Here is a 22,488-nt window from a genome sequence, read left to right as displayed (position 1 = left end):
TATTACAAACCCCAAATTTTGCATAGACGAACAACCTTCATCTATGAAAATAACAAAACCCCTCTTTCATGTTTTGGGCTTCTTTTATTTGTAAAATAGACGTAAATATGCAAACCGGGGTTTTATCCTCCTTGTAAATTTGACCCCTTAGTGTCCTCTCTCCAAAAAGCTGAACTTTATAGTATTACCACAAAAGAAAGAGCTGAATTCAATGGAGGTCGATTTACTTCAATGGAGGTAATGGTTTTTACTTTCAAGTGGGTTTCTTTGGGTTTCATAGTTCTGTATTTTAAGTGTTTAGCTTTTAGAATTCTTTGGGTTTCATGGTTCTGTATTTTAAGTGTTTAGCTTTATAGAAGTTGATTTTTTGAGTGATGGAAGGGATATAGAAAATCTTTATGGAATGGCAAGACAATTTTTGGAAGGGTATAATGCAAAATCTGCTTTTAATAGATATTCACACACCTTAAAGCGGCACAATAATAATAAAAAAAAGGTGAGGTTTGTATAGAGCCTAGGCTCTAAACAATCAAATTAAAGCCTATCTTCAAATAGCATCGAGAAATATGGTTTCAATACTGGAAATCTTTGTGATAGCTTTAAAATATATTTTTATCTTTATTTATAAAGTTTAAAGCTTCAAAAATTGTATAGATCGACAGATCTATGAAAACTTGGAAAATTTGAAAATTGATGGTTCAAAAATACATCACAAAATACATTATTTTCAGAACTTAAAATCTATTTTTTTCTCGTATCCATGCATCTTGGTGTCGAGATGATCAATTTGAGGATATTTGGGCATCAAAACAACCTCTTTTAGTGATATTTTTGAGGTAGGCCTAGCTTGATTGTTTAGAGCCTTAGCTCTATATAAATTTTTTTCTTAAAAAATTATTATATTTTTTAATTAGGGATGAAAGAAATTATAATGTTTTTCAATATAAATGATTTTTTATTAGATATTTTTGCCCTAATTATTTTTTTTTTTTAGGTAATTCAAAAGAGATGACACGCCCCTACCTATTTTTCCAGTAGATTAGAAGTATGCCTTTTGAAAACTAGGGACCAATGGTTTAAAAAACGGATCGGTGACCCGGATTGGGCTTTCAAAAAACCGATTTGGATCCGCGAATCGGCGATCCGGATCGAGAATCGGGTAAATTGGCCAGATTAAAGCTTCAAAAAAATCCGAAAAAAATATTAAAATTCATTATAAATATTGTTTTTTAGGAATTCAATAAGAAATGAGGGTACTCCATTAAGAATTTTCATGTTTTTGAATGAATATGCGAATATTGATATGTTCTTTCCCTGCATGAACCGCCATTCAACATTTAATTTACATCACACAAAAGGATAAACATAGAATTATCATGGAATAAGTATATCAACATACATGGACTACAATAAAGCATAAAATTAGTAACATACGATCTAAAAATAAAATGATAGACGACGTTGTTGTTCTTCTTGGTCACGCTGGTGCCATTGATTGAATTCGTTTGACAATTCATTGATTCAGGGTCTTCTGTAGATCTTGACATGATTCAACTGTTTTACGATGTAAAAAGTTTAAATTAACCTGACAGTTCAAAAAGAAAAATAATCACTATATGTAGTGATAATATGTTGCGGTAGTTCATGTAGTCATATTCGTTGTTATTTGTTATTGCAAAATACCTTTTTTGACAATAATATTTTCGTACATATCAATTACAAACATTTAGAATAATACAAAATGCAAGCTCCAAACATGGCTACAACTCAATTATCAAGAACATACATTTTTTGCATTAAAAAATTAATAATAAAAACAATTCTTCAAAGAGCCGGCTAACATCAGTCATTCGAACTAAAAAATCCATGAACAACAGATAAAAAAAATAAAGTTTTGTATTGAAAATATAATAACATGCATTTTTTTGCATAAATAATCCATCAACTTACAATTTTTTCAACAAAAACTTTAACAATAAAAATTTAAAATATGGTTTAATACCTCATGATAATTAAAACCTTGTCACGATTTTCACATCTTTTCGGAAAATCATCATTTTTCAAAAAATTCGATTATGGAAAAAAAAAAAAAAAAATTTACAGCAAACTCAAACAATAAAAATTAAAAATTGGGTTTAATACATCATGATAATCAAAACTTTATCACGATTTTCACATCTTTTCGAAAAATCATCATTTTTTAAAAAATTCGATCATGGATAAAAAGAAATAAAAAAAAAAAGTACAGCAAATTTTCAAAAAATTCGATCATGGATTAAAAAAAAAAATTAACAAATTTTAAAAAAGTTCGATCATGGATTAAAAAAAAAAATCACAAATTTTCTAAAAATTCGATCATGGATTACAAAAAATTCGATCAAGGATTACAAAAAATTCGATCATGGATTACAAAAAAGTCGATCATGGATTACATAAAATTCGATCATGGATTACATAAAATTCGATCATGGATTACATAAAATTCGATCATGGATTACAAAAAAAAAAAAAAAACATAAAAAAACAAAAAATTCGATCGTGGATTACAAGAACAGAAAAAAACAATTCGATCATGGATTACAAAAAATTCAATCATGGGTTACAAAAAAAAAAAAAAAACAAAAAATTCGATCATGGATTACAAGTAAAAAAAACAAACATTTCGATCATGGATTACAAAAAAGTCGATCATGGATTACAGAAAATTCTATCATGGATTACAAAAAATTCGATCATGGATTACATAAAATTCGATCATGGATTACAAAAAAAAAAAACAAAAAAAAACAAAAAATTCGATCGTGGATTACAAAAAAAGAAAAAAACAATTACATCATGGATAACAAAAAATTCAATCATAGATTACAAAAAACTCTATCATGGGTTACATAAAAAACAAAAAACAAAAAATTCGATCATGGATTACAAAAAAAAACAAACATTTCGATCATGGATTACAAAACATTCGATCATGGATTACAAAAAATTCTATCATGGGTTACAAAAATAAAAAATAAAAAATAAAATTCGATCATGGATTACAAGAAAAAAAAACAAACATTTCGATCATGGATTACAAAAAATTCGATCATGGATTACAAAAAATTCTATCATGGGCTACAAAAAAAAAAAAAAAAAAAAAAAAAATTGTTCTTCACAGAGTCGTTTTACATAAGCGATTTTAACTCAAAAATTCACCTCTAAGTGAATAAATTACATCCAATTGAGTATATTTTCTGATAAACAACAATATAAGGAATCAAAACCCTAAACTTTTAACACATTATTTCTAATATATCATGAAAACAAAATCAAAAGGCGGAAAAAAAAAAAAAAAAAAAGCGGAATTTGGTTCCGCAGACATCTCACTGTTCATATCAAATTTCTTGTTGTAATTGACCAGATTACGTAAAATTGAAAATTTTAAATCATACTAGACACAATAAAGATTAAAAACCCTAATTATTGAACTCATTATGTTCAAAATATGCCTTGAAATAAATCAAATAGCGGAAAAAAAAAAAAACCCAAAGTTCTTACCTGTTTTTGTGAACCGAAGCCTTCAATCTCCAAAAAACTCTGTTTTTCTCAACGATTATCACAAATTAGTAACAAAAGGTTTTGATTCACAGCTTTAAGATCAAAATGCCTACAAATTTTGAAAGATTCATGCCCTATTTGGCATGAAATTTCAGAAAAGGCGGAAACCCTAAACACCGAATTTTTCGTGATCCAAAAACAACCAATTTTTCCACCATTTAATCCTTGAAAAAACTGAATAAAGCTGTTTACAGCCTGCAAATCAGATCACATGCCAAAAAAAACAAGAAAAATGATCAAAAAATGACAAATTTCAAAAAATCCGTGAAGAATACTGTGCAACCCGTGTTCTTCATGGACTCGCCGATTCCGCACAGTGAATCGGCGAGTCACTGTGCAGAATCGTCCGGTTGTCTCTAAAACCGGACGATTTTCGATTTTTAAACCGATCCGATCCCTTTTCACGAATTTCGAGTCGAACGACTCGGCGTTTTTTAAAACGCTGCTAGGGACTAAACACGTAGGGTGCTGCCACCACGACGACATCAGCCCCTTTTCCAAGTATCTAAATTTTCTTTCCCACGGAAAAGTGCAAAACTCGTGGTCCGCTGGAGGGACTTAATATATAGTTTTCTCCCGCGGGGTTACATTAAACGTGCTAAAAAATTTTAAATACATAATCATTGGAAACTGGAGAGAGCCCTGCCCCCCCCCGGCCCCCTCCACCTCTCTCTCTCTCTCTTTCTCTCTCTCCATTTTATAACCTTCCCTCTGTCAATGCGTGCAATTTATGACCTAATCACACGCACTCTCTCTTTCTCTCTCTCTCTCTCCGTCTCTGGCTTCATACACCGGCGATGGATTACAGGTTGAGGGAACCCGATAACAGAGCTCCCTATCTCTCACCACGAGGCGCTAATGGCTACTTCGCATCTGAAGCCATAAGAGGTAACCTCCACCTCTGCTGAGTAGGGTTTCTCCAACAATGCGAAGGCTTAGTATTTATGATTATTTGTTTCAATATTCTTCTGATGAGGTATTTGAGGTACCTGTGCATTAGGGTTTCAACACCTATCTCTGCAACACTGGATTCTGTTTTCCCTTATTTTTCTTAACCTCTGTATATTTAAATTTAATTTCTTTTTTTTCCCAAATTTCTTGTAATTCCATGACCTGCTTCATGTACCTGGTAATCAGGGTTTCAGTTTTGCAGCTCTTAGATGAGCAGTGAGCATCAACTTGCAAAGTTGTAGTTCCCTTTTCTCTATAGTCACTTGGAAACATTGTGTGATAATATCCATTTCTCTGACACTAGTGGTTTCCATTTACCTATGCGTCAACCACCTAGTATTTCCATCTCTGCATGACTAGCTTTTACATTGTTGATTAGCATTTCGAACTCTGCAAAAATATTTCCATATCTGCATGACTAGGTCTTACATTGTTGATTATCATTTCCAACTCTGCAAAACTGGGGTTTATCTCTCTAGGTTTTTTTTTCAAAGAACATGAATAGGAGACCTTTTGCTTTTCCAGTTGGTTATATTCATGGTGATCCAAATCGGGAACTTCTACAAAGGGAGATAGAAAAAAAGAGAATCAGAGAGGAAATTCTTGCTCAAGAAGCTGCTCGAAGGCGTGAGCTTGAAGAGGAGGTGAGGCGAGAGCTTGCCCTTGAAAGAGAGCTAGGGTCTCGACTTCATCCTGATCATGATAGGGCTCCATTTTCCTCTCAAATTCCAGAAACAAGGGTTTCTGATCGGTTTCCGTTGCCGCCTCTTCATGATGCTAGGGCTACTGAGCAATTTCCATTGCCCTCTCGCCCCGAAATCAGGTAATCTCCTCATGATGAAGCTAGGGTTTCAGAGAGATCTCAGGTTTCTCTTCATAGGCCTGAACCAGGGTTGGTTTCCCATTTTTTGATGAAACTAGGGTCTCAGAGAGGTTTCCTATCCTGCAACCTCCTCGGCCTGAAGGTAGGGTTGGCGAAAGAGGGCCTATGATTCCTCATTCTCAGTCTGAAATTAGGGTTCGTGATCGATTGCAAATGTTGCATCATCGGCATGAAGCATTGGTTCAGGAGAGATTACCTCTACCCCAAGTTCCGGAGGTCATGAACAAATCAGGACCCTTCCCAGTGAGCTCTCTCCCTTTCTCTATCTCTATCTCTCATGAAAAGTCTCTTTGGTATTCTATTTCATTTGGTTTCTTTATTTTCATTAGTTTAGATATGATTTTGTTCCACATTGTTGATGATTGTTTCGCAATATTGAATGTATATGATTTTCCATTGATGGATTCGTGCTTCGAATTTAGATGTTGACAAATTATTTCTCTGTTTGTTTTGTTTAAGAACGTTTGAATCGGTGACAATGTTTCCTTCTCCATGTATAATGAACTAGGATTATTGGTTGGCGCGAGGGTTATACATCACAATATTTAGGTTACTCATTAAGACTTCTCGTTTCATGGGAGAGGCTGGCTTTACTGTTAAATTGAACCAAGGTTATCAGTATCATATATATTATTGTAGTTGTTGCTGTTGACCTGTTGTTATGAATATGTGTATATTTTTTTTAGGTTTCCATTTCGATGAATTTCTCATGACATGCAAAATCTGCCAGTTGCTATTGTAATTTACTAAGTTATATTTGTATTTTAGGTTCATGGTCAAACATGGACCTCAGAAATGAATATCTCTATTAGTTTTATTTCCATTAACTTTCGGTATTGTAGTGAACCTTGAAGTCCTCAGAGGTTAGCGGCTAGTGAATCTATTTTGGGGTATTGGACAAGAAGTTAATCATTGCATTGTTTTGGCTGTACTTTTCTTAACAAATGAGAAAGTCACATGCCCAGCTAGCTGCATTGAGAGATATTGAAGCACATCACAGCTTCGTTCCTTGGGGAAAAACAAATCCTTCCATGGAGTATTAATTGGACATTTGGAAGTCTACTGTGAAAATTTAAAATCAGTCTACTTCTGTTGATACACTTGGTTCTTCATTGTAGATAGAAGGAACTTACTGATCATTTATTAGCATATATATGCACATGTGCTTGGCTGCTTGCAATGAACTAAAAAAATGCGCTTGCATTTTCTTGAATTCCTTGGAGCATAGGAAATATACAATGACATTTTATTTCTCGTTCTGCAAGAAAGATTTATATATATTAATAGGAGTAACATTGCATCACCAAGCTACATTCATGGGGGCGCAAAAATTGGCAGGTCGCTGATTCAACTACACTGATATCCTTCTAACTCTTGCTATATATTTGAGGGTATCTTTTTGGTGGCTAATCCATATTCATGATGCAGCTGGCTTGTGAGTTTTTTTATGGGAAACCTAGTACCTGGTGTGATTTTTGGAGAATTACAGAAATTTATTCCAAGCCGCTAACATAATTAAGTCCCTGAGTCATTTTTTAATGAATCTGTGCTGTATCCCTTGTTCGACATTAATGAAGGGCTTCACAGTAACTAGGGTAATGCTTTTTAGCTATGTAGGTTGTGGTTTAATTGGTTACAAGAAAGGTTTTTTTTCCTTTGATAATAATTAGTTTTTAAGAATTTGGGTTTTGGATACATACACAAATGCACATAATTGTTTGGGTAACTTTATCTTATCTCTGGAGATGCTAACAATGGCAACTCTGATTAGGAGCACATGTAAAAGTTTATAACATATCTATTAGGGATTGGATGAATCATTCTGTAGAGCATGCTGTCAATTCTTTGGAGTTGACTATGGTCAGGTGATCTTAGTCTTGCTTGAAATAAGCTGTTGAGAAGAGATGATATAGTCCTGGTGGTCATGCACATGTTTACTGTGCACTTAGAGTCTTTTTCCTGCTTCAATTCTGGAAATTTTTTTAAAGAAATGAAAATTTGTATTAAGTGTAATTGTATATCCCCTGATTTTTTAGAGTAATCCTAGTACAGTTGATACATATTTGAGTAACAATCATTGCCAACTTTGTATTGTTTATATTTGTTGGTGTGAGACTGACATGATTGTCGGGGAATAATTTATATGAACAGATTATGCGCATTAGTTTATATTAAAAATTAAAATATGCTGCATGGGCTTATGATTGTGTTTGCATTCATTGCTTGTGTATTTTAGGTAAGTTCTCCAACCTGGCCCTTTTATTTAAAAGCACAAAAAGTGGTAGTTTGATGTGCTCCTGATATCTTGGAAGAGGCCCTTTTATTTGCCGTGTTTACATTCTGACCACCTCTTTGAATATCTTCAAAATTTTTGAACTTATTTTCCTTAACCTAAAATGGAAGTGCCATAGTGGCAAACATATGGAAACATCTAAATTGGCCCTAATGCTTTAATTCAGTAAGATTAAAGTAAGTGAAAATCAAAATAATCCTAGTGGCCCATAACCAACAACTTTGTATACCCAAAAAGTAGATTGACCTTGAATCTGAAATTTTCTGATTTTATTTTTGAATTGATGTCTATGAAGATTTAGCTGACCATCTCCTTGATAATGTCGCAGTCCACTTCCCTATCATCCTCCATCCCATTAAAGGAATTATTTGGGACAATCTTCAGAGAATTGTTGTTATCACCTAATTGATTTGGAGAGACAAACAGGGAACCTCTATGTCTGGATCATGTGGCTAGAGAACCTATTACCTGTAAAGGACATGATAAGTTATTTGTACAAGAATGAAAAGATGTGGGGTCAAATCATGTTAATGGGGTCCTCGGGTCACACTCTCACAATATATTTTGTAACTTTAAAGTTTGTGGTTGCAGATTCTGCTTATGGTTGTTGATTATTAAATGTTTAATGAAGCTAGTTTCAATATTCTAGTTTCTATCAGGGGATAGTGGGTACAAAATCTCCGGCAACTGGTACTGTTGGAGTAAATGAATAAACTAAAGGGAAACTTATAAATAAACCCCCCCCCCCCCCCAAAATCAACTTTTTAGATATCTTACCCTACAATACTTTGAGTATCACACCCTAGACCCCAACACTATTTTTTTTTATATATACCCCCCAAGTAAAAAAGTCAATAAAATTGGGACAAAAATACCCTTTTGAATAGCTTCCTCCATATTTTGTACTTTTGGGTTTTTAGAGGATCGACCCTCTCTCTATCTCTTCACCCAAACTCTCTCTACTGAAATCTCACGTTTTCTCATCTCTCTATGCCCGAAATTTCTCTCTCTCGAAATCCCTCTCTCTTCGCTATGGTGTTCTTCGAATGGCTTAGATCGAACAAAGAATCAATTTCGCAGAGTTGAGGAGCATAAAGAATCTATCGGGACGGCATGATGGAACTCCTCAAGCTTATCTTAGCATGGTTACGAAACCACCACTTGCAAAGGAGGAGAAATGCGGAAAGTTTCTCTCTCCAAAATCATCCCCACCCACTTTCTCTCTCTAACCCCCATGTCTCTAAGCCTTCTCTCACTAACCCACTCTTCTCTGACCCTTCTCTCACTAACCCATCTCTCTCCACCACTCCTCTCTCTAACCCATGGGTGGCTTCAACTCCAAACTATGTAGACCCATGCCTGAATGCATATCCTTTCCCATCCCAACTCGGCTGTCCCAACCTAGGGTTCAGCCACGGTAGTCCCGAGAAGCTGTTGTTGGCTGATGGAGTGTATGTTGGGAATAAATTTTCTGGTTGTCCGATGGAGCACAGATATTTTCCAGTTGGGGGGAGGGAGAGAGAGGGTGAGTAGAGAGATAGAAAGGGAGCACGGGTGGAGAGAGAGGGAGAAAGAGGGAGAGGGCGGATGGAGAGAGAAAGAGATAGGGAGGGTAGAGAGAGAGAGATAGAGAGAGGCGAATAGAGAGAGAAAGAGAGAGGGTAGGTAGAGAGAATGAGAGATAGAGAGAGGTGAATAGAGAAAGAAAGAGAGAATAAAAAAGTTAAGGGGTGTAAGAGATTATGTGTAGAGAGTAAGTGAGAGGGCTGTTGGAACGAGTTGAAAAGGGCATTTTAGTTTTAATTTTATTGATTTTTTGATTGGGGGGGGGGGGGGGGGGTAAATATAAGAAAAAATAGTGTTGGGTGTGATACAAAAAGTATTGGGGGATCAGATGTCTACAAAGTTTATTTTGGGGGGATATCGATAATTTTCCCTAAACTAGATACATATTATCACATATATTACCTTCATATTTTTTTTCTATGCATTAACTTATTTTTTTAGATTTTTTAATATTTATTGACTGCATAACGGCGACGCACCATCGTTCGGACCGCATCGAGCCGCATTGTCCCCCTAACGCATATGGCTGCATCCTGCATTTAAAACATTGGGTGGCCATCACAGGAGATGTGGTTAATAAATTTAAAAAAATCAAAAAATATTAGAATGCATTGAAAAACATTAATTTGTGATTTATGCGTTAGTAGAAAATTTAATTTAGTAATTTTCTTTAATATATTAGCTTTCTAAGTCCTCTAATAGCCTGATAAGTCTAATAAAGAGTAACGTAGTTTGTTTTCTTGCATGTATTAGAAAGTAATCCATTCCATCCCAATAGTAACAACAATTAACAATTTAACATCCAAAGACCAAAAATATCTCACAATCAGAAGTTGATAACCACAGCCTAACAACACAACAACCTAAACATAACTTCAAACTCCAAAGTCCAAAAGTTCATAACATTTAATATATAAAAGATAATGAACACATTCAAGCTCAATGAGTCAATGTGCCAACTCTCAATTCTTGTGTCTTGATTAAATAAGTTTCAACTTTCAAATAACTCAATTTTCAAGTCCCAAATCCCAAGTTGAAGGAAAATATGATTTCTTGGATTTAATCTCTCAGGCCTTGAATTATTCGAATGCTTGTTTAATATTCACCATAAAAACTTCAAAATGAATTCCAAAACAATATCAAACAATCAACCAAAGATTCAAGAACAAATCACAAGTTTGAAAAAAATTTAAGCATAAGTGTTTTTTGCTTCTTCTTCTTCTTCTTCTTTTTTTCTTTTTTCACTCCCCTTAGAACAATGGAAATGTGGTTCTAGGCATTTCTAACAGGTTATACCCACCCCGCACCCTCCCCCTAAAAGCGGGGGGAAAATTTACAATTTTAGCGTTGCTTGTGGGCAAAATTTCCACCCCTAAGCAGGGCCACAAATGCAAGCAGATCAACCTCATGTGATATGGCCACATATCTAGTCAATGGCATCACAAATTCCCGCATATGTGGGTGGTGGCGATGCGCCTAGGGCCACATAATGCAATGTGCGTCTGCATTTGATAATAATGGTTTGTAGTACTTGGGCAAGTTGGTATGGTACTTACTGGAGGGGTATTCCTTTTGGGCCTTGGGAGCCTACCAAGGCTGAGTGGCTCTCTGAGCCTGAGTCGACTCGGGCGAGTCTCAAAGCACTGCGTTACAATGTATTTGTGTGATTGAATTATGTTCTTCATGACACGAGAACTCCAACATCGCGTACCCATGTCTATAACTTTTACACCGACCCGTGCACATGTGACATAGCTCATACAGATCTTTATGAACTTCAGTGACTCGGCAATGACATTCTATGGGTCCTTGAGTTGTACATGCCTCAGGATTTGGCACCAGGCTAAGCAGGCTTGAATGGTAAGTTGTTGACAAATAAGGCGCAGCATCTTGGGATTGAATCCCACCAAACCCATCCATCCAACTCAAAAATTAAAAAAAAAAAAAAAATGTTCTAGATGCCTTCAAGTAGAGTAACTATGTTTAGATTATTTTTCAGCTCAATTCCTTCAGGTTATTATGGAATTTCTCCAGGTATGATACTAGTACGGAGCCAACTTGGTGTGTGTTGCTGGAGGCCCAATGCAAGAAATCCTGAATACCGCACGTCACGACGAACAAGTACGCTACAGATGAGTCAAAACAAGTGTGAAATCCTGAGAATTGTTTCACCATTATGGAATTCTTAAATCGTTATTAATTATCCCTTTTTTCTTGTAGTTTCCATTCTAATGTATTAGCTTATGTGTAATGTTTACCTTTACCTTATAAAATTTTCGAACTTTATTTTGTCTTAACCTCCGATCCGGTGCCATGTAATATTATTATACAAGGTTTAAAAAAACGGATTGGTGACCTGGATCGGCCACCCCAAAAACCATTTCGAATCGGTGGATCGGCAATCCAGATTGGAGAATCAGCCGAATTGGGTGGTTTAAGCCTAAAAAGATTTCAAAAAAATACTATAATATCTAATTTCTAAAAAATAGTGTTTTAGTTTCTAAAAGAAATAGTGGCAATTGCATTCTGGTTTTCATTATTGTGACAAAAATATGCAAATATTGAGAACGTGTCTCATGTTGAGTATTTATTGTCTATTAAATTCATTTTATAGTCAAAATAACGTTTAAAATTCAACATGACAATAAGTTTAATTTTTTTTAATTTTGTTTGACTTAGGAGTTCTAATTTTTTTAGAAGCTATATGAAAAGAATTTAGTGGATGAGGTTGTTAGTAGAGAGAGAACGAGAAATTTTAGTAGAATTAATTGTTTGGGAGTGAGAGAGAGAGAGAGAGAGGAGAGTTTTTTTTTGAATTGATTGTTTGTAGATGCCAAAGTGGGTGGGAGAGAGAGAGAGAGAGAGAGAGAGAGAGAGAGAGAGAGAGAGAGAGAGAGAGAGAGAGCACGCCAATTAATGAGATAGGTTAATTTTTTAGAAGGTATGAAAGAGAAATAGAGAGAGAGTGAGAGTGCCAAGTTTTGCCACCAATCTCACATTGAAGATTTAACAAGGGAAAAGCTTCTATAAAAGCTTTTGGCCCACACTAGTAGTCAACACCTGAAGGCTGCAGGGCAGCTTTTCCAAAAAAGTGGCGTAGTCGAGGAGTATGATGGTGGGCCAAAGCTACAACTTTGTTCAAAAGTATGGTGTGTATGGGGCCCACGTGACAACAATGATGGACCCCTTTTATTATTTAAAAAGCTGTTGGAAATTGTCTGGAAATTGTCAGTGTACCGGTGATGTGTTAGTGACATGTCCAGTTTTTCTGACAAAACCGGTCTCACCTGGCCGGTTCTGGGAGGAGTCGTCCAGATCTTGATCTATTAAGGGATCCAAATTGCTATGAATAGTTCCCAATCCAAATCGGGAGATTCCGATCCAGATCGCTGAATTTTCAGACCTTGATCTTATATTTAGCCTGTAAAGTATTTAAATGACATAGCTTCCAAATTAGTTGCTTTTGTAAAGTTCTGCAGGAGTTCAAAGTGTTTTAAAATGACAACATCTGATCTAGTTCTATGTAATATTTTTATCTTTAGCCTGTAAAGTATCTACATGAGATAACTTTTAAACTTTTTTTTTTTTGTTGATTGACCTTGGTCTACAAATTATAAACTGCTTTCCCACTGTGACCAGGAAAATTTTGCAGGAATTCACAGAAATTGGTAGGTTAATACTAAGGCTCAAGTATTTATGACCATTCAAAATCAGGGGGATTTATGTGGAGTCTGGGCAGAAGGGATGCATATTTCTGTTTATAGTGGCATAATTGTTGTTATGGTGGTCATACAATCGTGGCAAAGTACATTTGACGAACATATAAATTACATATCGATTCTTGTGCATGCTTGCTGACTATAGACTTCCGAAATTATGTTTGGAGCTTAGCTACTGCTTGCGGGAGGATGATGGAGCACCTTAGATATCAGACTGATTTCCTGGGCACAGTTCTTAAAAGTGCTTCTTAAGTAGTCTTCTTGCTTTTTGAACGCCCATTTCGAATTGTCCATATTAGTTGTGGTAAACTATTATACACGTTCTGTCTATAATATGACCTTTCATTCACATACTGATCTTATCAACGGACGGTGGAGACAATTTTATTGTTCTGCCTTTACATCGACCAACAGGGCAACAGCTCCTCTCCTTTGTCTGTTGACGAGAATGACTGGTGATTGCCGATATCTCCTCCCTATACAATAGATGACAAAACCTTTTGATTCATTTTCTTTGATATTGGTGGGAACCTTAATCGGTTCGTTGGCAAGAGTTCCTGTTGGTACTTTGGTTGACGCCATTGCTTAGTCTTGATTCTGCATACAAAGGAGCCTAACCATCCAAGAAGCCAAACTATCCTCACGCCTCTTGATAATATGGTTATTTGAAAACCCCTATACAGTGAATCATTGGATAAAAAACAAAGTTGAAACCACTCAAACCAAGTGTTCTGCTCCTAATCAATGAGGGCAGCAGAAGGCCTCTACACATTATATTCTCTCAACCCCTACCACATTATAACCTTTTTTTACCTGTACTTGCAGGCTGGGCCTTGGGTGCCCAATCTCACTGGCTCAAAGAGGAAAGCAGAGGCAACCACATCTGCTCAAAAGAAACCAAAGGCAACAAACCCAGCTCATAACTGGAAATGTGCCCTTTGCCAAGTTAGCTGCACAAGTAAGGACCTACTTAATGAGCATAAGCTTGGAAAGAAGCATAGGGCCAAGCTCGAGGAGCTCCAAATACGAGAAGAAAGCCCCAACTCTGCTCCAAAAGAGGAGGATTCTGATACTAAGCTCCAAGTAGAAGGAAGCCAGAAGAATCCAAAGAAGAAGAGGAGGAAGCAAAAGGCCAAGGCCATTTCTGAGGAGAAAAAATCGGCAAATGGGGGAGATGGGGAAGCCCTTAAAGTTGATGGAGAGAAGCAGGGAATTTCTTCAAAAAAGAAAGATGGACAGAAGCTGGGGAGAGAGAAGTTTGCTGTTTGGTGTGAGAAATGCAACGTTGGATGCACAAGTCAGAGCGTGATGAACCACCACATCAGGGGCAAGAAACACCTTGCTCGGCTCGAAGCCGAGATGAAGAAAGAGAGAGAAAAGAGAGAGAGAGAGAAGAGAGCAGCACTTGCGAAAGAGGCTGCAGCTGTGGGAGAGGCTAAAGTGAAGAATGATGTTGAGGAAGAAAGAGAGAAAAGGGCAGAGGAGAGAAAAGAGGGAGGTAATGAGGAGGTTGGTGAGAAGCCTAAGGTCGAGATTGAGGTGGAGGCAAAGCACGTTGTGGATGAAAAAATCCAAGGATGATTGGGGGGTGAGTCACTTTTGGGGGTCAGTATTTAAGTTTATCAGTGCAATTTTTGAGGTAAAACTGGACCCTTAGCAATGTTTCATGAATTTGTAGTTTTTGTTTGGATCTTGTGCTATATGTGTAAATGTTTCAGGATATAGTTAGTAATGAGTAGGGCAAATAACACCATACCAGCATGTCCATTGTATGGTATGCCGTACACTTGCGGGATATCAACCATCTATTCTCAACAGCGGCTTTGGGGTATTCATAGTTCTCATGGTGGACATTGATCCTGAACTGTGGTTTATCTCTAATGTCCATGTTGAGAGCAAGCAGTGGATATGCCAGTGTACAAATACTTGGTATGTGTAGAGTATATAATAATAATAATGAGGCTATTTTCCACCCAATATATTAGTAACTGTACATCATAATAATAATAATGAGGCTATATTTCCACCCAATTTATTAGTAACTGTACCCATCTATGCAACTCAGGCCCTTCATGAATTGTAAAGTGGAAGGTATGAAATGTATGGACGGCTGCAGATACTGAAATTTGCATGCAAAAACCACCCTTCTAATAATGATAATAATGTAATAAAAATTTTGGCCGTGAAAGTTACCCCTGTAAAAATATTGACAGGTATTGTTATGATTATTATTTAACCTTGGCATTACCGCACTATACCCAAGCAAGGCTTGTGGGAAATTGTGTGGCTCTCTTTCATCTCTTTTCACTGGATTCTACACAAGGTCGTAATTATGTGGAAAAATACCATCTTCTATCAATTTTCCTAAAGAAGTAAATAGAGCACCAGCGTTTGATACTAGACCCAAGCAACTTTACTTAGATTGGTAAGTGTAGCTCTGTCTCAAGGCCGTTCCAAGGAGGTCATCCTTGTAAGAATTGTTCTTGTACTACAAGCACGCTTAACTTATATGTATGTTATTGTGGAGCTTAGAGTCCCCGAGTGCACTATTTACATATTTTAGTGCCCCAAATTTTCTTATTAATATCATTCAAGGGTAGTGATGAATGTTTTATTTCTTTTTTGTTTTTAGAACCCAACTTTTCCTTAGTGAGATGGATGTATTGTTCAGCTTGTGTACTATGATATTATCATATTGAGAAAATATGTTCAAATTAGTATTTGGTGGTGCAGACTGGATATCTGCTGTCCAAACTCATCAACGAACATTGTAGATAAGCTGCTACTTTTCCATCTTAAAATCTGCGATCATCTTTAAATGATGTAGCGGCTGATCTCCACCATCTGTAATGGTCTCTGTACAGTATAGCATATACAGCCATACACGCAGTGTTTACGGTATATGGATCCTAGTTTTGGGGAATATTGCAGTGGTCTACACATGGCTCCGCTATGTGCTTTCTCCCAGTGGGGAAAGTATACTCTCTACACTTGTGTACGGCATTTGTTAGGCATCCATCCCAATCCTTCAATTAGTCAGGTGGAGATCAATCAGTCAGTGATCATTTGTTACCTCCATCGGTCACTACTGTAGCCATTGGCTAAACACCTAGTTAGGGTCATTTGTTGATCCCAAAACTCTCCAATCATTTTTATGCACCGGGGTTAAGGTGATTTTGTCGGCCCCAATCACTACAATCATCTTTATTCATCTCTAAGATCAATCTTTTAATAAAAATGGTTTGCTGCTTGAAAAATGCCCTGAATCAATTCGCGATCCAAGGATGGCTTTGGACTGTCCATTTCTTTGGACGATTAGATCTAGGGGAACTTATTTTTTATTTTTGAAATTGATCACAGTGAATAGAAAATGATTTGAAGAAATTCAGGTTTAAAAAATCGTTCATTTTTTTAACTATTGTGCCTTGGGCCAAATTGGTACTGGGAGCCAGAGAAACTTTCCTTGTGAATCTTTTCCCTCAAATACGGCGTGGGCCATGATCATATTGCGGGTTTTACATATACACATTAACCGATTCCTACCTGTATCCTGGTCCTTCCCAACGGTGGATGGTTGAACTGTACGAGTCGTTTGCTGAAGTTAACGTTGACAAACTCAGGTGGGCTTGTTCATCTCATTTGTGATGGTCAAGATGAAATGTAGCACACTGTTTGTATTCTACATGCATCATGTTGTAATTATCCTTTTCCTTATGCATATAAACTTGTTAGAAATGTTCTTCTTGTTTATTGTTTGGTCAAATTTATTAAATATTTATGGGATAATGAAAAGAAACTGAACTTTTATCTCGTCCATATAAGACCCGTAAGATCTATTGGACAAAAATATACATGGCATGAGTTTGAAAAATTTCCCTTGTAAAGTGACCAAGAATCTTGGATGGTATCCGGAACAAATCAATCAAATTATGAACATTGATGTTCCACTTTTCCTGGGGTGGTGGTGTTGCACACTGCAGAAAAATATGATGCAGTATGAATATTATTTAGTGCTGATAGATGACTGAAATGTGGTGCTTCCCCTTCTCAAAAACCACTTTCGAGGTGGTTGAGGGACTATAAAAATGCACTGAATCAGTCTCTTAAAAAAGAACTAGTTTTTGGTTTGAAACTCCAAAATATGCACGAATTTTATTGTTGCTCCAAAATTAGATACGGGCCGTCCTTTTGAATAAGCGGTGGATCTCGGGGATTTGGAGCTCACTTGGAGCTGCAAATGAGATTTTACTTGAATCAGAATGATTTGGAGGTGATGATTTGTCTAAAATGGGCAAGTGGTGTAGGAATGTTTTTTGGTGCTCCTCAATATTCCTTATTTTATTTATTTATTTGAAGGATTGGGTACATGGTAGGTAGTCTTGCACCAAATTGTACATTCAGACTAGAGGCCAAGTGAAGAATTTCAACCAGTTAGGGCATCCCTGTGACTACATTAAAACATGCGGTAGGACTTCTGAAAAGTATGAGGTCCTGGCTTTTTTTGAGCATTCCCTTACGACGTTCATTTGAGGGAGCTCGACTACAAGAGGCCTTAACCACAACCACATGAAAGAGGTGATTTTGATTTGGGGCACTATTTGAGTTTTTAGTCGTGTTTTTCTAGTTGATCTTCATGTTTTTTTTTTTTTTTTAATTTGATCGTAGAATGTTATAACTACGGTTTGAGAGTTTTTGGGTCCTACAAATGCTTGGCTTTGACCAGTTCCTCGAAGTGAAATTTTGGATTAGCTAAACCACCATTTTTTTTTTTGTGAGCAGAAGAACACCTTGAACCTTGTAGATATTAGAATGATAACAGTCACCCATGTGGGTTGGGAGCTAGGATATTTGACTTGGAACTTCTTCAAGTGTAATTTCAGTAAGTCCTTTGAATATTTTTGAGAGGTTCCATTGAATAATAGGAAGGGTGCAACGAAACTGCCTTGTTATTGATAATAGTTACTTTTATTTTTTTTAATGGGAAGGGGTCAGACTTGTGAGTCAAATATAAAAAAATGAAGAACAAGTCATTGTGACTGGGCTCCATCTTATACTATGCTTCATCACATGAGAAAAAAAAGTGGTCAAATAGCCATTTATGACTTAATTGCAATAAAGTGTTATTGTTTGTAAAATCCGCACATAACAATAAAAAAAATCAAGGGCATCTCCACCGTCCATTATCATTTTGCAAATATTATATTCATTAAGTAGGGTTGCCTCGAACATGCTTAAGTTTGCCAAAGATCCCTTTTGCAAATGACTGACAGCAGCTTGATCCAGATTAGGAATTGTTCCCTTCGTAGTTCTTTGTCTGCGAGGAAAACAGGTAATCCAGATCGGATGAATCACCTGGTTCCGACCCACTATATATTTTTTGTTTTTATTTTTTTTTATAGTTGTTTTTCAATTTTTTTAGTTTTTGGAATTGATTCTGACACTGTAGAATTGGTCTATTTCTTGATCTGGTTTTGTGGATGTTGACCGGAAGGCCGGTTCACCTGGCCGGGTCCAGTTTTTGGAACACTATTGAGGCATAATAACATGCCTTAGTAGGTGGATCATTATCGTTCATCTCTATACAATCAACATTAACAGGACCAGTTGCCTGTGCAATGGAGGTTCCACTAATTGAATGATAAATAAATTTAATATTTTAAATGATATGGACTAATTTTAAAATAATAAAATTATTAATATAATAGATAAATTTGTATTTTAGTGATTTGGGTTCATATGAATGTCCTAAAACTCTCACTAGAAAATATAATATCAAGCGATTTAAGATGATATAAAAAACTTACTAAATCTCTGTTATTCGGATTCAACTTTGTGAGGATAAATTATTTCATGTTTCTATTTTAAGGTTATAAAGTTTTAAACCTTAAAAATCCGTAATAGAAAAAAATTCAAATAAGCAAGAAAGGGACATTTGTTACTTCTAAAAGTAATTATTCAAAAAATTATTAATTTTACTTATATGTATTGAAACCTATTAGGCCTATGAAGATGTACACACCTTTCACATCGCGAATTATGTTGGAATATTTAAATAATAAATATTTATAACAAGAAGGCCAAAAAAAAATTAAGATTGTCTATCCCATAGACGTATGGAAGCCTAATACTGAGGAGTCCATAATGGAGGGAATAGTTGTGTAGCCCAAGTCACCATTCCTATATATTAAAGAGATCTCATTAGGCCTCTATGCAAATTTTTAAGCAATAAAACTTTGTAACTAAAAAATCAAAAATTCAAGAAGTACCTAATTTATTATTGTTTTAAGGCAAGATTTTTTTTCTGCAAAAAATTGCCTTTACCCAATACATGTATGAAAATCTCTTTTATCGTAATACTATAAGGAAACTTTTTTACGCCATATCTCATACCCTTGATTAGTATTCGCATGTAACACTAACTCTATTTGTATCAAGACTATGTACACAGCAAAAACAAGTTTATACTACCTTCTTTTCCAATGGTTATGATCAAATTAATTCAAATCGGAGGCTATGATTGGACGGTGATGATTATGACAAACTGACAACACAAGAAATTTAGTATGTAGTACTGATTACTAGAAGTTTCTTTGCAAAATTTCAATTCATTAGAGAACCATCAAATCTATTTATTTCCTCTTGAACATGAAATCTAGTGTGCTTTAATAATTATCAATACTAAAAGCATATAATCTTATAAGTATTATTTTTGGGCTTTCTCTCAAAAAATAAAAATTATTATTTTTGGGCTTTCTATTGTAATTTTATCTTGAAATTGTACGAATATAAAAAGGCTGCGGTATGTATAGAGCCTAGGCTCTAAACAATCAAAGTAGAGCATACCTTCAAATAATGTCGGGAAATGTGGTTTTACTATTGGAAATCTTTGTGATAGCCTTAAAATATATATTCATATTTATTTATACAGTTTAAAGCTTCAAAAATAGTATAGATCGACAGATCTATACAAACTTAAAACCCTTGAAAATTGAAGGTCTAAAAATGTGTTACAAAATACATTATTTCCAAAATTTGAAATCCATTTTTTTCTCATGTCCATGCATATTGATGTCGAAATGATCAATTTGAAGATATTTGGGCATCAAAACAACCTCTTCTAGTGAAATTTTTGATGTAGGCTCAAATTTGTTTGTTTAGAGCCTTGGCTCTATATAACCTTTTCCCATATAAAAATCAACTATCGTTATTTGTTTTTCCCCATTGTATTGCTAGAATGTGTTGAATTCTACGGCCTCAATGTTGCAACTTGTTATATAAAAAATACCATACGAGATAAGGGTTTGAACTATTTCAAACTTGTATCTTTTATGAACTTGAATTTTACAAGTAGTTTGTAAGGTTCTTAAATTTTTCACCTTAATGAATAACAATAAGGGAAATTATAAGAAATATACTTTAATTTTAGTTTAATTGGACAAAAAAAAAACCCGAACTTTTGTAAACCTATTCTACACCCTTTTTCCTCATTTTTCGTTTTTTTTTTATACCAAAATAACCTTCACAGTAGTCGTATTACCGTGAAAAACATTACGGTACTTTAAGTACCGTAATGTTTAGTGTATTTTATACGGTACTTTGAGTATCATAATATTTAGCGCATGTTATATGGTACTTTAAGTACCGTAATGTTATAAAGTACTGTAATTTTATAAAGTACCATAATGTTTAATGCATTTTGTACTGCACTTTTAATACCGTAATGTCTCCAATCTTATCAGAAGAATTGAAAGATACTGAGGTTTTGATCCGATGCTAGGCTCAAACCATTCGAGCCGTGAGCAAAAACATGCTTTCATTGTATTGAGAGAGGGGGGGTTCACTGTGCAATGTGTTTTCACTCTTGCTCCAGGGTGTATCAGTAAACAGATGGTTGAATTCGTCACTGGTTTGAGCAAGGTATAATATAGTGATGTTTATGGGGTGGACTCAGTTACTGGAATGGCAATCAAAGGTAGCTCTCAACAGGTAAATAATATGAAATTTTTTCGCCTTTTTCGATCAATTATCATCTTACACGGATAGGATTGTTCTATTTTACTTATTTATTTGTATTTTTCTGGTTTAAATTGTATTAATGTGGTTGAATTTGAGCTTGTAGGAATCATTGGATTGTTGAATCTGGACACTCTTTGGTTAATTTGTAGTTTTTTCTTTTTATGGTTTTAGAAACATGTGGACTGAATTTAATAGAATCCATACGTCTAATAATTATATGTATTTGAGATTCATGTTTAGGTAGGGCTATGCAGCTTAATTTGGAATAAATCAACACAATTCATGTATTGTAACAGATTGGAGATATTGCGGTATTAGAAGTGCCGTATAAGATGCGTTAGACATCATGGTACTTAAAGTACTATATAAAATGCAAACATTATTGTACTTAAAGTACCTTATAAAATACACTAAACATTACGGTACTTAAAGTACCGTAGTGTTTTTCACGGTATTACGACTACCGAGAATGTTATTTTGGTAAAAAAAAAAAAAACGAAAATGTGAAAAAGGAGTGTGGAAGAGGTCGACTGAAATTAGGGTTTTTTTTTATTCAATTAAGCTAAAATTAAAGTATGTTTCTGATAATTTCCCTAACAATAATATAACTTTATTGTAGAGTTTCTAAGTTTCATACATATCTTCTAAAGAATATCTTTTTAAAATATCTTTTCAAGATTATCCAATTTTCCCATTAAAGACAAACTTTTCGTGCGTACACATGCATCTGCCCCTTCCAGCAAACATCTAGTCCAATTGGACTGCTACTCTTTTGGCTTAATGGTGTACTTGGTCACATTTCTGTTTTGACACATTTATTGCATAAAGTTGAAGATTATTATTATTATTGAATTGTAAAGAGTAGTTTTCGGAGCAAAGCTCTTAAGATACAATAGTACAAGATGAAGAAAATAGGGAGGAGCATAAAGTTGGAGGTTAATGCACGTTAATATTGCTTAATATTCACAACTTTTGGAACTAATTTTATTGCCTGTAAATGATCACTGCAACACGAATCTAATTAAGAAATTTGTAGGGTGAGTCGGTGGGAGAGGCCCCTTACCTTTGGTATGAATTTGAGCTTAGGACGTAGCTTCGCGGACTGTCAAGCGCCAACCAATTAAGACCGCTAGCGTTGCTATGCTGTGGAAGAGAAGGGAAGGCAAGGAGCCTAAATCGACCCCCTTATTTCTGTTTTTTCAAAGACACTAGAGCAGTACAAAGAGAATGGACTCTCGGATGAGACTAAACAGCTACCGTCGCCCATGACCGACCTATCTAGATTAAGACCGAAAACTCTCTCTAAACTCAAAACTAACGTAGAGCCAAGTTGAAGCTGTCATTTCTATTAGATTCATTTAGAAAGACAAATCAGAATAACCCTTCTTTTTTTTTTTCGTTTCCCGAATGAATGGGTTATGGAAGTTTTTATGACTATGTCAAACGAACATTCAATTAGG

At 35.4% G+C, this 22,488-nt stretch overlaps 1 protein-coding gene across 8 annotated transcripts; it reads left to right on the top strand.

Moving 5' to 3' along the window:
- Positions 1–4,191: 4,191 nt before the first annotated feature.
- On the top strand, positions 4,192–22,422 carry LOC18435276 (uncharacterized). 8 transcript variants are annotated; one of them, XR_016045706.1, is made up of 6 exons: positions 4,192–4,488; positions 5,077–5,374; positions 5,473–5,677; positions 13,838–14,600; positions 20,883–20,998; positions 22,065–22,422. XR_016045706.1 is itself a non-coding variant. In XM_088853510.1 (5 exons), exons 1-4 carry the CDS (start codon positions 4,398–4,400, stop codon positions 14,591–14,593), a joined length of 1,350 nt encoding a protein of 449 aa, XP_088709636.1. In that variant the 5' UTR covers positions 4,192–4,397; the 3' UTR covers positions 14,594–14,600; positions 22,065–22,422. The 8 variants fall into 8 exon arrangements, 6 of the variants coding, with proteins under 6 accessions (XP_088709636.1, XP_088709632.1, XP_088709635.1 ...); XR_016045707.1 differs by lacking the exon at positions 22,065–22,422 and adding an exon at positions 21,132–21,167 and having other exon boundaries at positions 20,790–20,998; XM_088853510.1 differs by lacking the exon at positions 20,883–20,998.
- The last annotated feature ends 66 nt before the right edge of the window (positions 22,423–22,488 follow it).

The sequence above is a fragment of the Amborella trichopoda genome, chromosome 12, assembly GCF_054954075.1.
Source record: "Amborella trichopoda isolate Santa Cruz 75 chromosome 12, AtrichopodaSantaCruz75HAP2 v2.0, whole genome shotgun sequence".
NCBI lineage: Eukaryota > Viridiplantae > Streptophyta > Magnoliopsida > Amborellales > Amborellaceae > Amborella > Amborella trichopoda.
The sequence above is the reverse complement of the archived record's forward strand: the minus strand, read 5'-3'. Positions and strand labels throughout refer to the sequence as shown.

What these genes read in the sequence shown, in the direction of transcription:
- LOC18435276 (XM_088853510.1), top strand. Translation starts at nt 4,398, where the DNA reads ATGGATTACAGGTTGAGGGAACCCGATAACAGAGCTCCCTATCTCTCA. An exon ending in CGCATCTGAAGCCATAAGAG is followed by an intron (nt 4,489 to 5,076) that starts GTAACCTCCACC and finishes TTGCTTTTCCAG; the next exon opens with TTGGTTATATTCATGGTGAT. An exon ending in CCCTCTCGCCCCGAAATCAG is followed by an intron (nt 5,375 to 5,472) that starts GTAATCTCCTCA and finishes TGATGAAACTAG; the next exon opens with GGTCTCAGAGAGGTTTCCTA.